General features: G+C 40.0%; 1 protein-coding gene across 3 annotated transcripts in view; it reads left to right on the top strand.

Moving 5' to 3' along the window:
* MYO16 (myosin XVI) overlaps nucleotides 1-19968 on the top strand; it is a 501160-nt gene that overhangs the window by 159197 nt on the left and 321995 nt on the right. For 2 of the 3 annotated variants that reach the window (XM_043477832.1, XM_043477831.1), the window contains exon 4: nucleotides 4235-4378. In XM_043477832.1, the coding sequence (XP_043333767.1) occupies nucleotides 4235-4378 (144 nt within the window). Of the gene's footprint in view, nucleotides 1-4234; nucleotides 4379-19968 lie in introns of those variants that run through there. The other variant, XM_043477833.1, reaches the window with a different exon arrangement.

The raw sequence follows: 19968 nt of genomic DNA, 5'->3' as shown, positions 1-19968 counted from the left end.
CCCAATTTTGTTCCTTTTCATGGCTCAGTAATATTCCACTGTATTTATGGGCCACGTCTTCTTTATCCATTTCTCTGTTATTGGACATTTAGTTTGTTTCCATGTCCTGGCTATTGTGAATAATGCTGCCATGAACATTGGAATGCATATGTCTTTTTGAATTATGGCTTTCTCTGGGTATATATCCAAGAATGAGATTGCTGGATCACATGGTAGTTCTATTTTTAGCTTTTTAAGGGACCTCCATTTCTCCATTGTGACTATATCAATTTGCATTCCTAATAGTAGTGCAAGAGATAAGAATGCAATGTATTTTCACTCTGTGCATATGTGTATGTCTGTGTGTTTGACAGACGGAGAGAAAGAAGCAGAGGGGGACGACCACTTCTCCGTATACATACACTGTGTCCAACTTCATTGAGCACATAGAACTCCATCCTGTCCATCAGCAAAGCAGCGGTTGCTTTCTTGACCTTTGAAATACAGCCAGAATGCTGCCGTCTCTCTTCACCTGGATAAACCCTCTTCCCCTAAACCGCCCTCTCCCCTGGATCTGCAGCTTCCTCACTCACTTCCATGGCCCCCTCTTTGTCCAGCCTACATTCTGTTCCCCCCATAGCAACCAGGCCGGGTCACTCCTCCGTCAAAGTGTCCCGGTGACTTCCCTTCCCACTCAGGGAAACCCCGAGTCCTGCCCACGGCCACACGGGATGAGCTCACACTCCGTGCCCACATCTCCAGGGACCTATCCTGCCCCAGCTGATCGTTTAATGGGCCCACCAACCCCAGGTCCCCGTGCTCCAGCTGTTATTTCCACTTTCCGATGAAATCCGCATGGCTCCCTGCTCTGCTTGCTTTGCGTCTCTGCTCAAAAATCATCTACCGAAACCTTCTCCCAGGGCTTGTCCCCAAGGATATAGTAACCCGCCCCCACCAGCCCACAATCAGCTCAACTTTTATGTGGTTGTTTGTCTCATTTCTTATCACACAGTTGCCACCAAACAGATTATAGGCTCAGGGTGATTATGTTCTGTTTACCAGACTGTCGGCTGGCTCGGACGTGGCTAGTTTCATCACATTTGTAGCACTTACGGGAGGCCCACCGCTCAGTAGATTTGCTGGGGAGACACATTAACCCCTTAATTGCTTAATTAATTAATGTGATGCTGTGATAGATATTACGAGTTAAGATGCAAGCAGTCTCATTTAGAGTGGAATTTTCAGAGACAGAGAGAGAAAAATAAACTGATCACAGCAGACCTGCATGAGGGATAAGCAGGTGATAAGAAAGAGGAAAATGATGACATCACTTGGCCACCTTCAGAGGTCAGTTCTGAAGCCTCCTCTGTCCTCCTGGTCAGACTGAGTTACTCTTTTATCCAAGGTCTCATCACACATGGTCCTTGCTTCTGCTATAAATCTTGTCATAACGGATTGTAATGAGTGGAGAACGTGCCTCTTCTCTGCTAGAGTGAATTTTCAAAAATGGTGACGTCTTAGATACTTTTGTATCCTTAGCCTGTGATGCATAGTAGGTACTCAGTACATCCTAAAAGGATAAATGGGTGGATGAAGGGATGGATGGATGGATGGATGGATGGATGGATGGATGAACTGTAAGAATATAAGGATCTTTGCCTAATCAGACGGCCCAGGGAACAGAGTAAAAAGATTCAGAAATGGTAGAGTCAGAAGAAAGAAGAAATGAGCAGATGAAGGTGATGAGGTGAACAGGAAGCACTCAATTAGCTCTGAATCCAGTGCAAATACTCTGCATCTTTCTACTGTTAGACTTTGGTTGTCAGGCTAGGATGAAGAGGCTTTGAAGCTGGAATACATGTAAGAAAACCTCCTGACGGCTGCAGGAATGTGGGTTCAGCACTGAACCTCCTTTTCCCGGGGTTACTGAGTAAATAAAAACAAATGCAAAATTGTAGGTTGCCAGAGAGACAAAATTACAGGGTTTCAAAATGCCTTAGGTACCGACAAAGGCAATTTCACCCTGGAAAATGTCAAGCGTGAGTAGCTCTGTGTCCGCCCCCCCTTGGGTATCCCGTGTTATGATTCCTGATGCTTTATCAGCACCAGAGCTCTAATTATATATTCTTAGATCAACATCTTTGAGAAAAAGACATTGCATGCTTGTGCAGGGCATCAGGAAAAAGCTGTGGACGTTGTTAAGCTTTTCCAGTTTCACTTATTTAACTCCACTGATTCACTGAGTAGCTGAGTCTACGTGAGATTTCTGGAAGACCTCTGTTAGAAACGCCCAGTAACCTTGAAGCTGGAGAAGAATAATTCCATCTGTGTTAAGGGTGGATAATTGATGCATGTTGAGGGCTGAGTTGCTTTGGTCGTGTTGGACTCTTTGCAACGCTATAGACTGTGGCCCGCCAGGCTCCTCTGTCCAAGGGATTCTCCAGGCGAAAATACTGGAGTGTGTTGCCATGTCCTCCTCCAGGGAATCTTCCCAGCTCAGGTTTGGACCCACATCTATCTCCTGGGACTCCTGCATTTCAGGCAGATTCTTTACCGCTGAGCCACGGGGGAAGCCCCAGATAATTGATACACAGGTTTTAATATTCTTCATCATATGCAGTCTTTAGTTTTAACATATTTTAATAAGTTTTCAGTAAGTCTGAATTTGCCTATTTATATTCAGTAATTCAGGAATCAGATCTATGGCAGGTGTCAACTACTATCAGAAGGAAAATAATGAAAACAAATAACAATCTTTTGCACCCCAGGGATTTAGTCTCTTGAGGGCAGTATAGAAAAAATTCAGACTTAACTCTTTGGAAGTAAAGTTGCTATGTCTGGAGCTAAAAACAGAGTCACAAAGGGCTTTGCTGAAATGCTGTCTGGAGTTTTATTAATAAGTTAAGACCTTTAATGCATAAAATGTTGAGAAGGAGCTCTTGGTTCTAAGGAAACACTCTTGAGTGGAGTATGAAATGAGAATTCTTTTGATTCCGTGCTATGACAGCAGAAGACCATAGCAGTGGATTTCTGAGTGGCTCAGTGGTAAAGAATTCGCCTGCTGATTCAGGAGACACAAGAAACTTGGGTTTGATTGCTGGGTTGGGAAGCTCCCCTGGAGAAGGACATGGCAACCCACTGCAGTTCCCATGGACAGAGGAGCCTGGTGGGCTACAGTCCATAGAATTGCAAAGAGTCAGACACGACTGAGCGGCTGAGCACACACATAAGCATAATGAAAACAAGCTGCAACAGATTCGCAAATATGCTCGAGACATATTGGTAAATGTCAAAAACAGGTTAGAGAATAGTACATTTTCTAGACTCGAGACAGATAGATGGGGGAGGGGGAGAATCTTTTTCAACAGCAGAGAAAATCTTGAAGACTAGATAAGGAATTGTTATCAGTGACCCAAATGGGAGAGGAGGCAGAATCTCCTTTTTCTTTCTAACTCTTTCTGTTTACATGTTACTTGAACATTAAAGCATGTATGTTTCATACAGTAAAAGAAATTAACGCAAAAATACCATGTTTTTATTAGAAGCTTAAATTCCAAGTGTTTTAATCACTTTCCTGCTCTGCTCAGTCGCTCAGTCTTGTCCAACTGTTTGTGATCCCAGCGACTGTAGCCCACCAGGCTCCTCTGGTTCATGGGGTTTCCCAAGCAAGAATACTGGAGTGGGTTGCCATTTCCTTCTCCAGGGCATCTTCCTAACCCAGGGATCGAACCTGCATCTCCTGCATTGTCAGGTGGATTCTTTACTGCCAAGCCACCAGGGAAGCTTAAAAATTAGGCTGTCTTCTGTTAATTTTAAAAGTAATTAAATAATGACAGAACCAGAAATTTATCCTGTAGTCCCCATTTCCAATGTTGTCCAATCACATGGGTTATCAGTCAATCAGTTTGAAGTTTTCCTACAACTCGCTGATATGCCATTCATTTATGTAGTCATTTTTCTCCTTGTTTTATATCGTATAGTTCTTACTGCCTTTAAGTCACTAATTTTGTCTTCTATAATATCTAGTCTGCTTTTTCTTTCCACTGTCCATGGATTCAGTTTTCTTTTCTTACATAAGCTTCTTTCCTTCTAAGTTAGTACAGAAGAGGAGCAAATTCCTCACCAGTTGAGCTCCACCTCCCAACTTCCAGAATTGGCACTAAAGTTTTCTGTATGTAGAAAAGAAATTTGGAATAAGAATAAGACTATCATGGTTTATTGCAATAGTATATTTTCTTTTCTTTCTTTTTTTTAGTGTGCTCGGTATGATAATGTCTTCATCGCAGAGATCCTGATTGACAGAGGGGCCAATGTCAACCACCAGGATGAAGACTTTTGGACGCCGATGCACGTTGCCTGTGCATGTGACAACCCTGACGTTGTCCTGCTGCTTCTATTAGTAAGTAAAGTGATTCAGTTTATTACCATTTGAAGAGATTTGATGGCATAGAGAAGTCTAGATACTTAACTAAGTATCCAGACATAGAAAAGTCTACATACTTAACTAATACTCTTTCACAGTATGTGATATTTCAGTTGAGAAAAAATGTGTGTGTTTATGTCAGCACTTATTTGCCTGGAGTTACAAGATAATTGAGAGACTGAGGTTGTGGGTCACTGTATAGTTAGTAAAACAATTTGTGTAGATAACGTACCAAACTGAACTCCTCTCACCTTTTTCTTGGAAATTGTATGCCTTGATACCTCACAAGTCAGAGCTGACTAAAATAGTTTGACGATTATTGTCTTCTCTTTCAATTCATTTTCCTAATATTCAGCCAAACTGGGCGTATGATAGTAAGGATATATGGCTTATATTGAATCTCCTCTTGTTAAAATCTAGCAGAAAGGTGTCTACAACATTTGTGTTTACAGGAAAGTGAAAACTTTTAAGTATAAACATCACTGGAATTATTTAGCTGTCATTGTCTTCAGTTACAGCTCAGACATAGACATGGATCCTTACACATACTGTAATTATTTTAGAATTGGAATCTTTTCTGATTGGTTTATCTCTAACAGATTTTAAGAAATTATGTAGGATTGTTAGAATGCATACTAGAATATAAGGGTAAGAATGAATGATTTTGCTTTTTCGCTTTATTGATAAAAATCATATAATTCCTTAGTGATTTTCTATTATGTACCTGGCTTTTTACAGAAACCCTCAAGATTTCACATGCAAGCAAATTGGTACTTACTCAAAGATACTAAGCAAGTTGCCATAGTCCAGAAAACACAGTATAGATTTGAACCCAAGATCATTGTCCAAAGTTGATCCTTTTTCCCGTGGGTCTTGGTGCCTGCCTTAACCAATTGCCGCATGCCTGATGACTAAATATAAAAGAACCATGTTGTCCTGAATTTTGGAGACCAGAAGTCTAACATCAAGATGTTGGCAACGCTGTAAGCATTGCCTCTATGAGCTCTAGGGAAGAATTCTTCTGTGGGTTCCCCTAGCTTCTAGAGACCCCTTGCAATCCTTGGTGTTCTTTGTTTATAGATGCCCCCCTCTAATCTCTGGCTCCATTATCACAGGACCTTCATTCCTATGGGTCTACATCCAAATACCCCTTTATAAAGACATGAGTCATGGTGTTTAGTGTCTACCTTAACACGATACAGCCTCATCTCACCTTGATCTACAAAGACCTTATTTCCATATATAAGATCTGTCACAGATTTTAGGGTTAGGACTTGAACACATCCTTTTAGAAAACACAATCCTGCCACACATCCTTTTAGAAAACACAATCCCGCCACACCGCTTTCTTCTCCCTTTTTAAGATCAGAAGCAGAAGCATTTTAGGATGAAGACTGTGAATGGAGACGTCCTTAATCTTGTAGGAGGTTTAATTTGGCCTAGTTTTGTCTAATTTGTCCCTCAAGAATTTATATATATATATTTTTGTTTTTATAGTAGAAGTGTATTGTCACTGGAAATGTGTTCCTTTCAAATCCTGGAATGTGGCGGCTATAATAAATGAATAAAAAAAGATAAAGGAACTAAGGACTGTTTAGCTTAAAACAGAATCATTTGGAGGGCTAGGACTCTGCAGGAAAGCAAACTTAACTCATTGATAAGAACAAGTCTTCATTTTACCCAAACTGAGTATAAGGGGAACTGCACTAGCAAGTCAGCATGAAGACTGTGGGATTTGCTTAGTTGCTTATTATCACAGGAACATTGAAAACTCATCTCAGAAGGGAACTATATAATCTTTCAAGTGACATTATGAAATCATCAACTGTGAACTGTTTAGAATTCTCTGAACTCATAGAAGAGCAGGCTCACTTTTTAGAAATCATTTATTCCCCACTTTCCCATGCTTATTTGTTTGTTTTGGATGCGAGGCACATGGCATCTTGCTTCCCAGATCAAGGATCGAACTCATGCCCTCTGCACTGGGAGCATGGAGTCCCAACCACTAGACTGCTAGGGACCTTCTAATATACAAATATATATATATGTATTTTTTTTTTTTTGAAAGTTCAACCACTGGATGACTTGGGTGACATTGAACTTTAATTTTGTAAGAATAAGATAGAAAGTTAGATTCATAGCTTTTGCGGTTTTCCTATGTTTCAATTTATTTTTCTCCTAAACATTAGTTGAGAGATTCAGTCACTTTTTCAAGCCCTGTCTCCATTTATTTTCTCTGATTGTGATTAGTTACGCCAAAGCTTTGCCAGAAGAGGCTTTCTATTTCTGTTTCATTCATGCAAAATGCCTATGGTTATTCTGAGAAACCAATATTCATGTGACTGCACTTGAATTCTTAAAATCCTTCTCTCATTTCCTCAATGTATACTGCTGGATGAAGACTTTCTTGAGTTCAGAGAGCTTGTCAGCCCTTATTTCACTGCCTGCCAGGATTTCCTTCCTGCCTTCATTCTGGAATATCTATTTCTTACTTCTGATGGAACAGGATAAGAGGATCAAGTTCTTTATATGCACTTAGTCCTGGTCTAGGCGTCTCATATGATGCTTACAATTTAAACTTTTGGGGACAGCAGGAGAAGGGCTCAGTAGTCACAAGGCTGTGATTTGAAGGTGCAGCAACTGTAACCACATGCAGAAGACTCCCCTTCAGCATATGGAGACTGTGTCTCCAGCAGCATGGCTGTCAGAATTATCACTGATGGGCCAGGAGCAGAAAATCACCCCGACCACCCTGAAGGCAGTGACGAGGCGTGATTATAACCAGAGCAAGAACTGGTACCTTTGGTGCCAATATAGAAGGTACACAAGAGTTACAGAAACAAGTGAGACATGTAGTGGCGAATTAGTTAGGTCTTCCCTGTGACTCTTTGCATATCGGGGGAAATATATGTGAGCCTTGTTCCTGTTGAGGCTAAACAGTATCTTCCAGGGAAAATCAAGAAGCTCTGGCACCAGTGCCATTTCCCAAATTCTTGCTCAGAAGAAGAATGACAGTCTGAAGAAGTACTAAATTGTTGTCTTGACTGCGGACACCCCTTCATGTCATTGTCAGACTCAGTGATAGCTCCATTTTGATGAGAAGGATTTCTCGACACTACTTTTGGGGCACTTTTATAGTGTTCCCCTATTCTGTGGCATTTTCTCCCACTTGCTGCTAGAATCATCGGCACATTAAATGCCTTCTTTTAAAATAATTCCACAGTGATTTGCTGTTTCCCAGACTTTAGGAAACGTCTCTGTTAGCCAAGAGTAAATTGTAAAGGCTGAAAAGTGGTTAACTCAAACCATCTCTTGAAAATCTTGACTTCATATTTATTTCAACCTGATCATATATATATATATAAAATTATATTTCATACATATCTGATTTATGGCATGTTTTATTAGTGTATCTATGCCTTAAATGTATACTTGTAAACATCAGAATCTGCTCTATCTCTTGCCCTGCAGAGAGAGGAACAGTAGACTTTTCTATGCTATTTCATACCATGGTGTCTTAATAGCATTGCTCAGTGTTCACTTCTTTGCTAATATGACTTTGGATTACAAGGTTGCATTTATCTGAGGCATGCTAGATCTGAATTTTCACGTTTAATTTTTTATTGTGGCCACAGTTGCTAAGCTGCTGTGTCCTATTAGCAATCCTAAAACTGTGACCAGTCTGCACATTTTAGCAGCCCATTACATTTTGAACTGTAAGAAACAAATTATTTTTTATAGCAGAGTTAATCATTTTAAATGGAAACTAATTTGAGTTAACCACTGTATAAGATGCTTCTATTGGGGGAAAATGATTACCTATGCTCCTGAATAATCATCTCAGATTTTTTATCTTGGGGAGGAAAAGCTTGGATGCTTCACTTGCCTTGGATCTGTTTAATAATAAACCTTACTCTAAAGGGTGTCTATTATACATAATGTCAAGAAATGACTAATAGATAACTAAAGGATAAAGTGTTATTTAATAGTTTTATTTTTCAAGGGATGACAGGGAATGGTGAATTGCTGAATCCTTACTGTTAAATTTTCCCAGGATATCTTGCAATATATTTTCACTCCCTGAAATCATGAAGTGTGGGAGATACTAGCACACGGATAGTCACTTAGTGAGTGAGACTAATACTGTACTTGTTTCAGTAATAAGGGACAGTAGTGTTTCAGTATGGGCGTACTATCATTGTGTCACTCCAGTAACAGAGGAATGATCACCAGCAATTGCCCTGTATGTTTTCTCCATCTCTGGCCTTTGGTGTTTGGACGTCTCATGTGAGTGATGTCTCTGCCTGTTGGAAGTAGTGTTTCACACACTGTGTTCAATGGGCAAAGCAGGACTGGATCATTTTAATGGGTGCTGCAGGCAACTGCTGGGACCTAGCAGTTCTGCTATCACTGAAATAGCAAATGATGTTTCGAAAAACATACTGCTTGCTCTGTATTAGGTGGCCAAAGCTGATGTCCTGCTGTGCTCGGTCGCGACCCGTGGACTGTAGCCTGCCAGGCTCCTCTGCCCATGGAATTTTCTAGGCAAGAATACTAGAGTTGATTGCCCTTTTCTCCTCCAGAGATCTTCCTGACCCAGGGATTAAACCTCTGTCTCTTGCGTCTCCTGCACTGGCAGGAGGATTCTTCACCATTGCACCGCCTGGGGAGCCTGGCCAAGTTGATGGATCAAAATTAAATCATTCCAAGACTTCACTCATTCATTTCTTAGACTATTTCCAGGTTATATCCTAGTACACAGTTTTCTATGTTTGTTTAATTATAAATTACCCTTTCCATCACTTTAATCTATTAAATATTAGGAAACAGGGTATCCTGCCATTTCATGACATTTTATTTCTCCCTAGAAAATGAGCTAAAGCCCAACAGTTCAAGATCCGCCGTGGTTTCTAGTAGGAACTGGGCAGAACATAATGGGCATCACTCAACTCTTTATGTAAATAACGACACACACGTCTGAGTTATTTTTTTTTCAGAGGTTGTTCTTGCCTTCAGCTTTTCAGAGAAAATTGAAGTTTTCAGGCTTCAATACCTTCAACTTCTTACTAAAAACTGTATTGATTTTTTCCTAAATATTCTTTGGCTTCCTTACACCCTTAGAGAGGTGTTTGTTCACTTTTATAAGCTAATTCCTTCTACATCCTCTTCAGAGTCTATGAGTTGCTCCTTCTCCAAAGATTTCTCCATCATCATTTATGGAGCTTTCATTTCCGTAGTCATTCTTTTTCTTTTTTTTCCATTTATTTTTATTAGTTGAAGGCTAATTACTTTATAATATTGTAGTGGTTTTTGCCATACATTGACATGAATCAGCCATGGACCATAGTCATTCTTGTATCCTTTTCCTTTAACTTAATTCATGGTTATGTTCCAGTCCATACCATTTCTGTCCTTTATTGAGCCTATCTTTGCATGAAATGTTCCCTTCGTATCTCTAATTTTCTTGAAGAGATCTATAGTCTTTCCCATTCTGTTGTTTTCCTCTATTTCTTTGCATTGATTACTGAGGAAGGCTTTATTATCTCTCCTTGCTATTCTTTGGAACTCTGCATTCAGATGGGAATATCTTTCCTTTTCTCCTTTGCTTTTCGCTTCTGTTCTTTTCACAACTATTTTTAAGGCCTCCTCAGACAACCATTTTGCCTTTTTGCATTTCTTTTTCTTGGGGATGGTCTTGATTACTGCCTCCTGTACAATGTCACAAACCTCCGTCCATTGTTCTTCAGGCAGTCTGTCTGTCAGTCCCTTGAAGCTATTTGTCACTTCCACTGTATAATCGTAAGGGATTTGATTTAGGTCATCCCTGAATGGTCTGGTGGTTTTCCCCACTTTCTTCAATTTAAGTCTGAATTTGGCAATAAGAAGTTCATGATCTGAGCCACACAGCTCCCTGTCTTGTTTTTGCTGACTGTATAGAGCTTCTCCGTCTTTGGCTGCAAAGAATATAATCAATCTGATTTCGGTGTCGACCATCTGGTGATGTCCATGTGTAGAGTCTTCTTTTGTGTTGTTGGAAGAGGGTGTTTGCTATGAGTGCATTCTCTTGGCAAAGCTCTATTAGCCTTTGCGCTGGTTCATTTTGTACTCCAAGGCCAAATTTGCCTATTACTCCAGGTGTCTCTTGACTTCCTACGTTTGCATTCCAGTCCCCTATAATGAAAAGGACATCTTTTTTGGGTGTCAGTAGTAGAAGGTCTTGTAGGTCTTCATAGAATCATTCAACTTCAGCTTCTTCAGCATTACTGGTCAGGGCATAGACTTGGATTACTGTGATATTGAACAGTTTGCCTTGGAAATGAACAAAGATCATTCTATCATTTTCGAGACTGCCTCCAAGTACTGCATTTCAAACTCTTTTGTTGACTATGATGGCTACTCCATTTCTTCTAAGGGATTCTTGCCCACAGTAGTAGATATAATGGTCATCTAAGTTAAATTCACCCATTCCAGTCCATTTTAGTTCACTGATTCCTAAAATGTCAATGTTTACTCTTGCCATCTCCTGTTTTACCACTTCCAATTTACCTTGATTCATGGACCTAACATTTAATTCATGGACCTAACATTTAGGTTCCTATGCAATATTGCTCTTTACAGCATTGGACTTTACTTTCATCACCAGTCACATCCACAGCTGGGTGTTGCTTTTGCTTTGGCTCCATCTCTTCATTTTCTCTGAAGTTATTTCTCCACTGACCTCCAGTAGCATATTGGGCATCTACCGACCTGGAGAATTCATTTCTCAGTGTCCTATCTTTTTTGCCTTTTCATACTCTTCATGGGGTTCTCAAGGCAAGAATAATGAAGTGGTTTGCCATTCCCTTCTCCAGTGGACCGTGTTTTGTCAGAACTCTCCACCATGGGAATATTTCATGCAAAGATGGGCACAATAAAGTACCGATTCGGTATGGACCTAGCAGAAGCAGAAGATATTAAGAAGAGGTGGCAAGAATACACAGAACTACTATACAAAAAAGATCTTCATCACCCAGATAACCATGATGGTGTGATCACTCACCTAGAGCCAGACATCCTGGAATGCAAAGTCAAGTGGGCCTTAGGAAGCATCACTACAAACAAAGCTAGTGGAGGTGATAGAATTCCAGTTGAACTGTTTCAAATCCTGAAAGATGATGCTGTGAAAGTGCTGCACTCAATGTGCCAGCAAATTTGGAAAACTCAGCAGTGGCCACAGGACTGGAAAAGGTCAGTTTTCATTCCAATCCCAAAGAATGCTCAAACTATTGCACAATTGCACTCATCTCACACACTAGCAAAATAATGCTCAAAATTCTCCAAGCCAGGCTTCAACAGTATGTGAACCGTGAACTTTCAGATGTCCAAGCTGGTTTTAGAAAAGGCAGAGGAACCAGAGATCAAATTGCCAACATCTGTTCAATCATCGAGAAAGCAAGAGAATTTCAGAAAAACATCTATTCTGCTTTATTGACTACACCAAAGCTTTTGACTGTGTGGATCACAACAAACTGTGGAAAATTCTTAAAGAGATGGGAATACCAGACCACCTCACTTGACTCCTGAGAAATCTTAATGCAGGTCAGGAAGCAACAGTTAGAACTGGACACTGAACAACAGACTTGTTCTAAATTGGGAAAGGAGTACGTCAAGGCTGTATATTGTCACCTTGCTTATTTAACTTATATACAGAGTGCATCATTCGAAACGCTGGGCTGGATGAAGCACAAGCTGGAATCAAGATTGCCGGGAGAAATACCATTAACCTCAGATATAAAGATGAAACCACCCTTATGGCAGAAAGCAAAGAACTAAAGAGCCTCTTGATGAAAGTCAAAGAGGAGAGTGAAAAAATTGGTTTAAAACTCAACATTCAGAAAAGTTAAGATCATGGCATCCAGTCCCATCATTTCATGGCAAATAGATTTAGAAACAATGGAAACAGTGGCTGACTTTATTTTTGGGGGCTCCAAAATCACTGCAGATGGTGACTGCAGCCATGAAATTAAAAGATGCTTGCTCCTTGGTAGGAAAGCTATGACCAACCTTGACAGCATATTAAAAATCAGAGACATTACTTTATCAGCAGAGGCCTGTCTAGTCAAAGCTATGGTTTTTCCAGTAGTCATGTATGGATGTGAGAATTGGACTGTGAAGAAAGCGGAGCGCTGAAGAATTGATACTTTTGAACTGTGGTGTTGGAGAAGACTCGAGAGTCCCTTGGACTACAAGGAGATCCAACCAGTCCATCCTGAAGGGGACCAGTTCTGGGTGTTCATTGGAAGGACTGATGCTGAAGCTGAAACTCCAATACTTTGGCCACCTGATGTGAAGAATTGACTCATTGGAAAAGACCTTGATGCTGGAAAGATTGAAAGATTGAAGGTGGGAGAAGGGGACGACAGAGGATGAGATGGTTGGATGGCAGCACAGACTCAAGGGACTTGAGTTTGAGTAAGTTCCGGGGGTTGGTGATGGAGAGGGAGGCCTGGCGTGCTGTGGTCCATGGAATCCCAAAGTGTCAGATATGACTGAGTGACTGAACTGACTGATGTTCCAGTACTTTCCATTAGCTTAAAAATAAATCAGAAAAACAAAAGCATACAGAATTGAGCAAACTTCTTTCCTTGGATGGTCACCCTGTTATCCTTCTCATGTTTATAGTCAAACTTCTCTGAAGGACAGTATACTTTTGCTGACCCTAATTTATGACCCCCACCACCCCATCTAGGTGACGTGATTTCTCTCCACTCAAGCCCCTCAAATGGCCCTTTGATAAGACTGCTTTGACATCTCTGTGATGGGATCAGTGGACACATTTCATGGTTTATCCAACTTATATTTCACTAGGTTTAAAAGCAAGTTTGTCAAGCAAGGAAATGGGGCAAATATTCAATATTTTTTACTTAAGTTTGTATTCTTTGCACTGAGTACAAATTCGAATACAGCTACTCTGGGTATAAGCCTTGTTAGTGACTATTGATTAATAATAATTTTTTTCTTTTTTCGGTTTTATGGTGGTGTAATTGACAAATAAGCCTGTTTGTATTTTACAACATGATGACTTAAGTCTGTTTTGTACAATGATTACAACAATCAAGTAAATGAACACATCCATCATCTCACATGGTCTTTCCTGTTAGCTCAGCTGGCAAAGGATCTGCCTGCAATGCAGGGGACCCCAGTTCAATTCCTGAGTTGGTAAGATCCCCTGGAGAAGGGATCGGCTACCCACTCCAGTATTCTTGGGCTTCCCTGGTGATTCAGCTGGTAAAGAATCTGCCTGCAATGCGGGAGACCTGGGTTTGATCTCTGGGTTGTGAAGATCCCCTGGAGGAGGGAAAGGCTACCCACTCCAATATTCTGGCCTGGAGAATTCCCTGGACTGTATAGTCCATGGGGTCACAAAGAGTCGGACACAACTAACTATGTTTCACTTTCATCTCACATAGTTAGCATTAATTTTTTTTTGGAGTGAGAATGTTTAAAATCTCTTCTCTTAGCAAAATTCAAGTGTGCAATAAATATTATGAACTGTAGTGTCATAACATGCACTCACGCCTAGGGCTTATTCATCTGAGAACTAAAGGCTCCTGCCATTTCATTAGCATCTCCCATCCCGTCCACCGTCCAGCCCTTGGGAACCACTGTTCTATTTTCTGTTTCTGTCAGTCTGAATTTTTTGGTTGTTCTTGTGTTTTTCTAAATCTATTGCTACCTCGACTTTCTCAACAGTAGAGTTGATGGTATAAGCATCTTATTTATAGTGAAAATACTTGCTCATTATAAACAGTGATTAAGACCATAAAAGTAAATTTCAGAAAACAAGCAAAGTGTCATTAATAAAAAAACACATATGGTTGATTTCTGGTTTCAACTCAGATATGCTAGGAATTTGTCATTCCTGTGATTGAGAGAAGAAAAGGGCTGAATGAATTGAAAGTCAGTATATTTTCTTTGGACCCATCAGAGAACTGAAGTTGCTGGGAAAATATATCAACCTCGAAATCTGGGCCACAGGTGAATCCAGCCAATTAGAGCTTGATAACAGGTTGAAATTTCCATTTTATTTGAAAAAATATATCAATTTGTAGAGGAAAATAATTTTGTCAAGCAAGTATTAAAATATTTAATGTTTGGTTCTAAAATAAGTACATGGATTATTAAATGTGTCAAACATTAAATTGCATCAAATAATTAAGTACATCAAAAAGGTTGATCTAAAGGATGTTAGGAATGGAACCGTATACCAGTATTGTATAATAAATGTGTAATAAAACAGGCTTAATAATAATAAAGCATAATCCTGCTGTTTTGGAATATTATATGTTTTTGCATTAGTTAAATGTAGTTTTTCTCTTTGGAGTTACTTCTTTTCAGGAATAGCTTTTATTGAGTTGCCCGTTATCCAAAAATGTTACTAGGCTTCTACAAGGAATCTATACTTTGTAATAGCCTTAACTCATTTATAGTTAAGGAAGCAAAATGGATTTTGAAATAGGTGTTAAGTAAAAGCAGGATCCTGCAAATTCGTTAGCTTTTTAAAATCTAAGATAATATAGAACCTATTGGAATGCCTAAGTCTGCTACTGTAGCCTGCCTACACCCTTAAGTTACATTGCTAAAAATAAGTCCCCTTTGGGCCATCAGAATGAACCTATAAAATGATAATTAGGTGGAAGAGAATCAGGACCTCCATCCACTTGCACTCCTCTTACATTTAATGACCTGAATGGTTACTACAAAATACATTCAGTAAACCGGCGCTGTACTTTGAGAGCTGTCAGATCTCAGACAGCTGATTCTGTGTGTTCATGTTACAGACATCACAGACGTCACATCAGCTTCTTGGATAGTCGTTGCATTTATGTTGTAAATTATCAGCAATGGAAGCATCAGCAGGAGTTTTTATAGAAGTCAGCGTGTCCTGGCAGAATTGTGCTGTCACCCCTTCGTGGTGTAGTGTAAAGAAAAAGGTAAAGAGAATATCTTAAGAACTTTCTAGGGAAGGATGGTTATTTCAGTATGTAACTTAGTGCTGCTTACTCGTGTACTGAACCCTCAGAGCACATCCAGACCTTTGATGGAAGGGAAATGCTGCGCCCTGAATCCTGTAATTTGGCGCCTTGACTTTCTTGACCTTGTACTTTTTCTCAGTTCCATACTCTGGAGGCTGCTGACCAGGGTCCCAGGCACATTTGTCTAACCGCGTGTCCTCTAGATAGAGCTTGTTTGTGAGTGTGTGTTTTGGGTCAGTACCAATGGCTGGTGTGTAACACACTTCCGCGTGTTATTCAGGACTGCTCAGTTTTGAGGCTGATTTCCATACCATCCCTTCATCTGAGAAGAGGATGCGTTCGCACCCCTGTGCCTGAGCAAGGGCAGGAATGCTGGTCTTTGGACTTCAGTCACCAGGGCTCACTGCTTCATATGCCAGCTGCAGGAGGAGAGCCGGCCCGGCTGCTCACTTGCTGTCAGCTGTGGGTGACAGTTATCAGTAATTTTTTATTCGGTTCAGAACTCATCCCAGGGAGCTGAGTCTGTAGTGTTTGCTAATAAATCAAGCTGCACAAAATCAGAAATTTCTTCACATTCAAATTTAAAGAAACATTGAATATTTACACCACATTTGAAAAGTACTTTATTATACCATTGTAGTGTAAACTGCTCACTTATTTTGGGGAAACACATAGATATCAGATCCAGAACAGCACATATTCCCAATCAATGCTTTAATGTATCATCTCTATCTCCAGTCATTATTCTTGACACCCTTATTTCTTTTTCAATATTTTATCAATTACTGTAGTAAGATTTGGTTATTTTAATATTAATAGAAATATGATGTTAGGTCATTTACACTTTATATACTTTATCACTTTCAATGAAGATATTATGAGATCCATGTTTTTAAAAATAATTTAATTTAGAAATCTCCAGCCAGAACTTGCAAATGAAAATCACTCTTTGACAAATTCTCTCTTAATGATTGTAGTCTATTAAGAAAATTAATATTTAAACCCTCCAAAGACTTTTACTTTGAGAACTGTGTAATTTGCAAACATGTTAACAGACTTTCAGAATTCTATGTTAAAATGTGAATGTAGGTGAGGTGGGGATGACTGTTTCATAAAATGCACACATTATACCCTTGCTTTTATTACTATCCTGTATTCTTGATACTTGTTTGGTAGGCATGTTACTGTATACTGTTCGTTAAATCATTAATAAGTGATGACCCAGGAAGATTGTAGCAATCTATATGCCCAAGAAACTGGGAAAATGAAGGAATGTCCATGAGAGAAATGATGTGGAAAAGTGCGATAAGACTATGAAATATATTTAAATTTAATCCAATTTGACTTCCTAGGCCTTAAAATGCAAAAGAAAATTTAGTTTGGGAGCAATTTTTTAGACACAAGTGGCAGTGCTCCTTTCTATAATACTTGAGGAATATTATTTAAAACATCGGGTTAAGACTTTAAAGATTCTAAGTCAAGTCAGTCAGTCATGTCTGACTCTTTGTGACCCCACGGACTGTAGCCCACCAGGCTCCTCTGTCCATGGGGATTTTCCAGGCAAGAGTCCTGAATTGGGTTGTCATTTCTCTCCAGGGGACCTTCCCGACCCAGGGCTAGAACCTGTGTCTCCTGCTTGGCAGGAAGATTCTTTACCACTGCACCAGGTGGGAAGTCCTGTTTCTGTAATGCATTTTTATGCATATCATGCATCCAATCTTAGCTTTCAGTGAGGCCTGTGAGCGGCTAGTGACGGGTGCTCTGCAGGCTCGAGAGTACAGAGTCTGACCTGGTCTACGAGGCCTGGGAAACAGTGGAGTAAAATCCAAGGGACATCTCACTGGAGACCCTGCCTTTGGGAGAACATTTCCTAAAACCCGGTGATTGTGAGTTGAGAGTGGTAACCATGGGAATGAAGGAAATACTGATGCTACATTTTGCATTGAAGCCAATAGTAATATTGACCTTTGACATGTAGGCATTAAAGAAGGGCGGGGGATTTTAGAGTGAACTGAAGCTTTCTGATTCTGGAAATTGGGAGAGAGGTTGCAATGTACAAAGAAAGCAAACAGCAGCCAAGAAATCTTTTTCCATGAGAAGGACTGTGAGCTGTTTTGAATATTTGAAGGTCAGGATCAGTAGAAGACAGGAAGACACCCACCTAGGCAAGTCTAGGATGCAGTGAGTTCTGGAACTCGGCAGGGAGAGAGGAGTCTTATTTGCATACACAGGGTACCAGAAGCCCTGGACTAAATGAGATCAACCCAAGAAAATGTGAAGGCTGAGAAAGAACACGGCAAAGGGGGCCAAAGTAAACTAATTAGAAGATTCTGAGAGAAACAGGACGCTACAGAGAAGACTGAGATAGGCGAGCCAGATTTACAAGGAGAATCAGAAGCTTGTATTGTCATGAAAGTCAAGAGGAAAAATGCCTTGAGAGTTTCCTTGTGGTGACGGGAGGACTGTACTAATTGCAATACATCTGCTACATAAGAACCTTCAAGTTGTGAACTCTCAAGGATGCGAACGTGCATTCCATCAACGTCAGGCCTGAGTGGAATTGCAGCTTGCCCTGCGTCTCCTACCGTTGCAGGTGGTTCAGCCCTACCACCTCCCACCTCCCCTCCCTGCTCCAGCCTGTAACTCTTTTCTCCTGCTCGCTCGATGCCAGCCCCTGGATGCCAGCAGTGGTACTGGCTTCCTCTGCTGGACTGGAAGATTTAAAATGTTTTCTTTATTCTTGTGTGTTTGTTTTTTATGTATTATTTGTGTGAAAAGAATTACAAACCTATTACCGTATAGTATTCACAGCCAATTAATTGTGTTAGTGCCTTGGCTAACTTCTTTGGACTCAGGAACAAACTGGACTTAGAAACATGCTCTCAGAATGAAACCCGTTCGTACCGGGGGACTTACTGTACACGAAAAGCTAGTCATTGAAACATGGAAAAAGCAAACCTCTACGAAAATTGCTGCCTGAATCCCTACATCAAATGTGAAAACACATTAAACTTTGCGTGGTCTCCCTTGTGTACGTACCTAAATATTACAACATGGAACATGAAAACTGTAATAGAATTTTCCTCACTACACAAGGAAAAGGAGATAGAGGTACTGACATCATAAGGCACTGGAGATAAACCCACATGAAGACCAACAACACAATGTGTTAAAGGGACAGAGAATATTCACAGCCTGTATTCTCAGCTTATTGGTACATAGGCCCAGAAAAGGCTATATTTTCTCAGAACAGAGAAGACATGTTCCGATTCGTCAAATAGGCTTTTTCTTAAAAGCAGAATAAACATCAGACTGGTATCGGAGAATAATTGTGTGAATGAATGATGAATGAACTGGGAAGGTACTGGCTCTTTCGTGTAAGGTCTAAGTTAACAAACATTTACTGAAATTTGTGTGCTTCCAGAAAAGCAGGCCATGGGAAGAGAGAAGGGGCTTCGTAGGAAATGTGACACGTGCATAGTACTTGAAATGATGTTGAACTTAACTGTAACCGTGTGGGGGATCTTTATGAACCCTCGAACCCGTGATTTCCCTTCTTACCTTTTCTTCTCAGAAATTCATATTCAATAGGCTTGCTTACAAAACTGTATCTTTTAACTGGATGGTTGACCTTCAACTATACTCTGGGCATTGACTAACTCAAATGTTACTGGAGCCAGATTACCAGATCATTGCTGACTTGTCTCCAGTTTTACTCCTCACCTTTGAATTCAGTAAAACTTTCCAGGGACCCAAGAGAATGGTCGTGTGTTTTCATCTTGTCTTATGGTTTCATTCATTGTTCAGTTTCAAAGATAGTTTTCTCAATATAAAGATCACACGTGTTTATTGTAGAAAGTGGAAAGACACCCACAAATGTATAGAAAATTAATATCATTCATAATTCCTTCACATAGTCATTGGAGATATATATATATATATGTATATATATATTTAACTTCTTGCTTTTGTTCTTTTACTTTAATACTAACTTATTTAAATTTCTTTTCCTGTTTTTTGGCTGCACTGTGCCACATGCGGGATCTTAGTTCCCCAACCAGGAGTTGAACCCGTGTCCCCTGCAGCAGGAGCAGGGCATCTTAGCCACTGGACAACCAGGGATGTCCCCACTGAATATATTTTGATGTGTTTTTAAATCAGTCTCATTCTCCTCTCTCTCTTCCCCACACATGTAAAATTCACGCAGAATTTATCTAGTATCATATATACATCTTGGTAGCCTACTTTTTTATACACTTTTTCTGTATTTCTCCAGGCCTTAAAATTTTGTTCTGCATCATAGTTTTCAGTGATATGCAGTGACATCATAAAATGTCCTTAACTGAGTATTATCCTCTTTTTGATGTCTTTTTACCATTTTCTATTTTTACAATACTGTTATTAAATTATTTTATGATTAGGGCAATATATGTCTCATGCCGTATGTTTATACATGCCCTTCTTTTTTGTGTGTGCTTCCCCCATGGCTCGGCGGTAAAGAATCCGCCTGCAATGCAGGAGGTGTAGAAGACACAGGTTGGATCCCTGGAC

This window comes from Cervus canadensis, chromosome 9 (assembly GCF_019320065.1).
Source record: "Cervus canadensis isolate Bull #8, Minnesota chromosome 9, ASM1932006v1, whole genome shotgun sequence".
In the NCBI taxonomy this organism is placed as follows: domain Eukaryota; kingdom Metazoa; phylum Chordata; class Mammalia; order Artiodactyla; family Cervidae; genus Cervus; species Cervus canadensis.
Note: the sequence above shows the minus strand (reverse complement) of the source record. Positions and strands in the feature narration are given on the sequence as shown.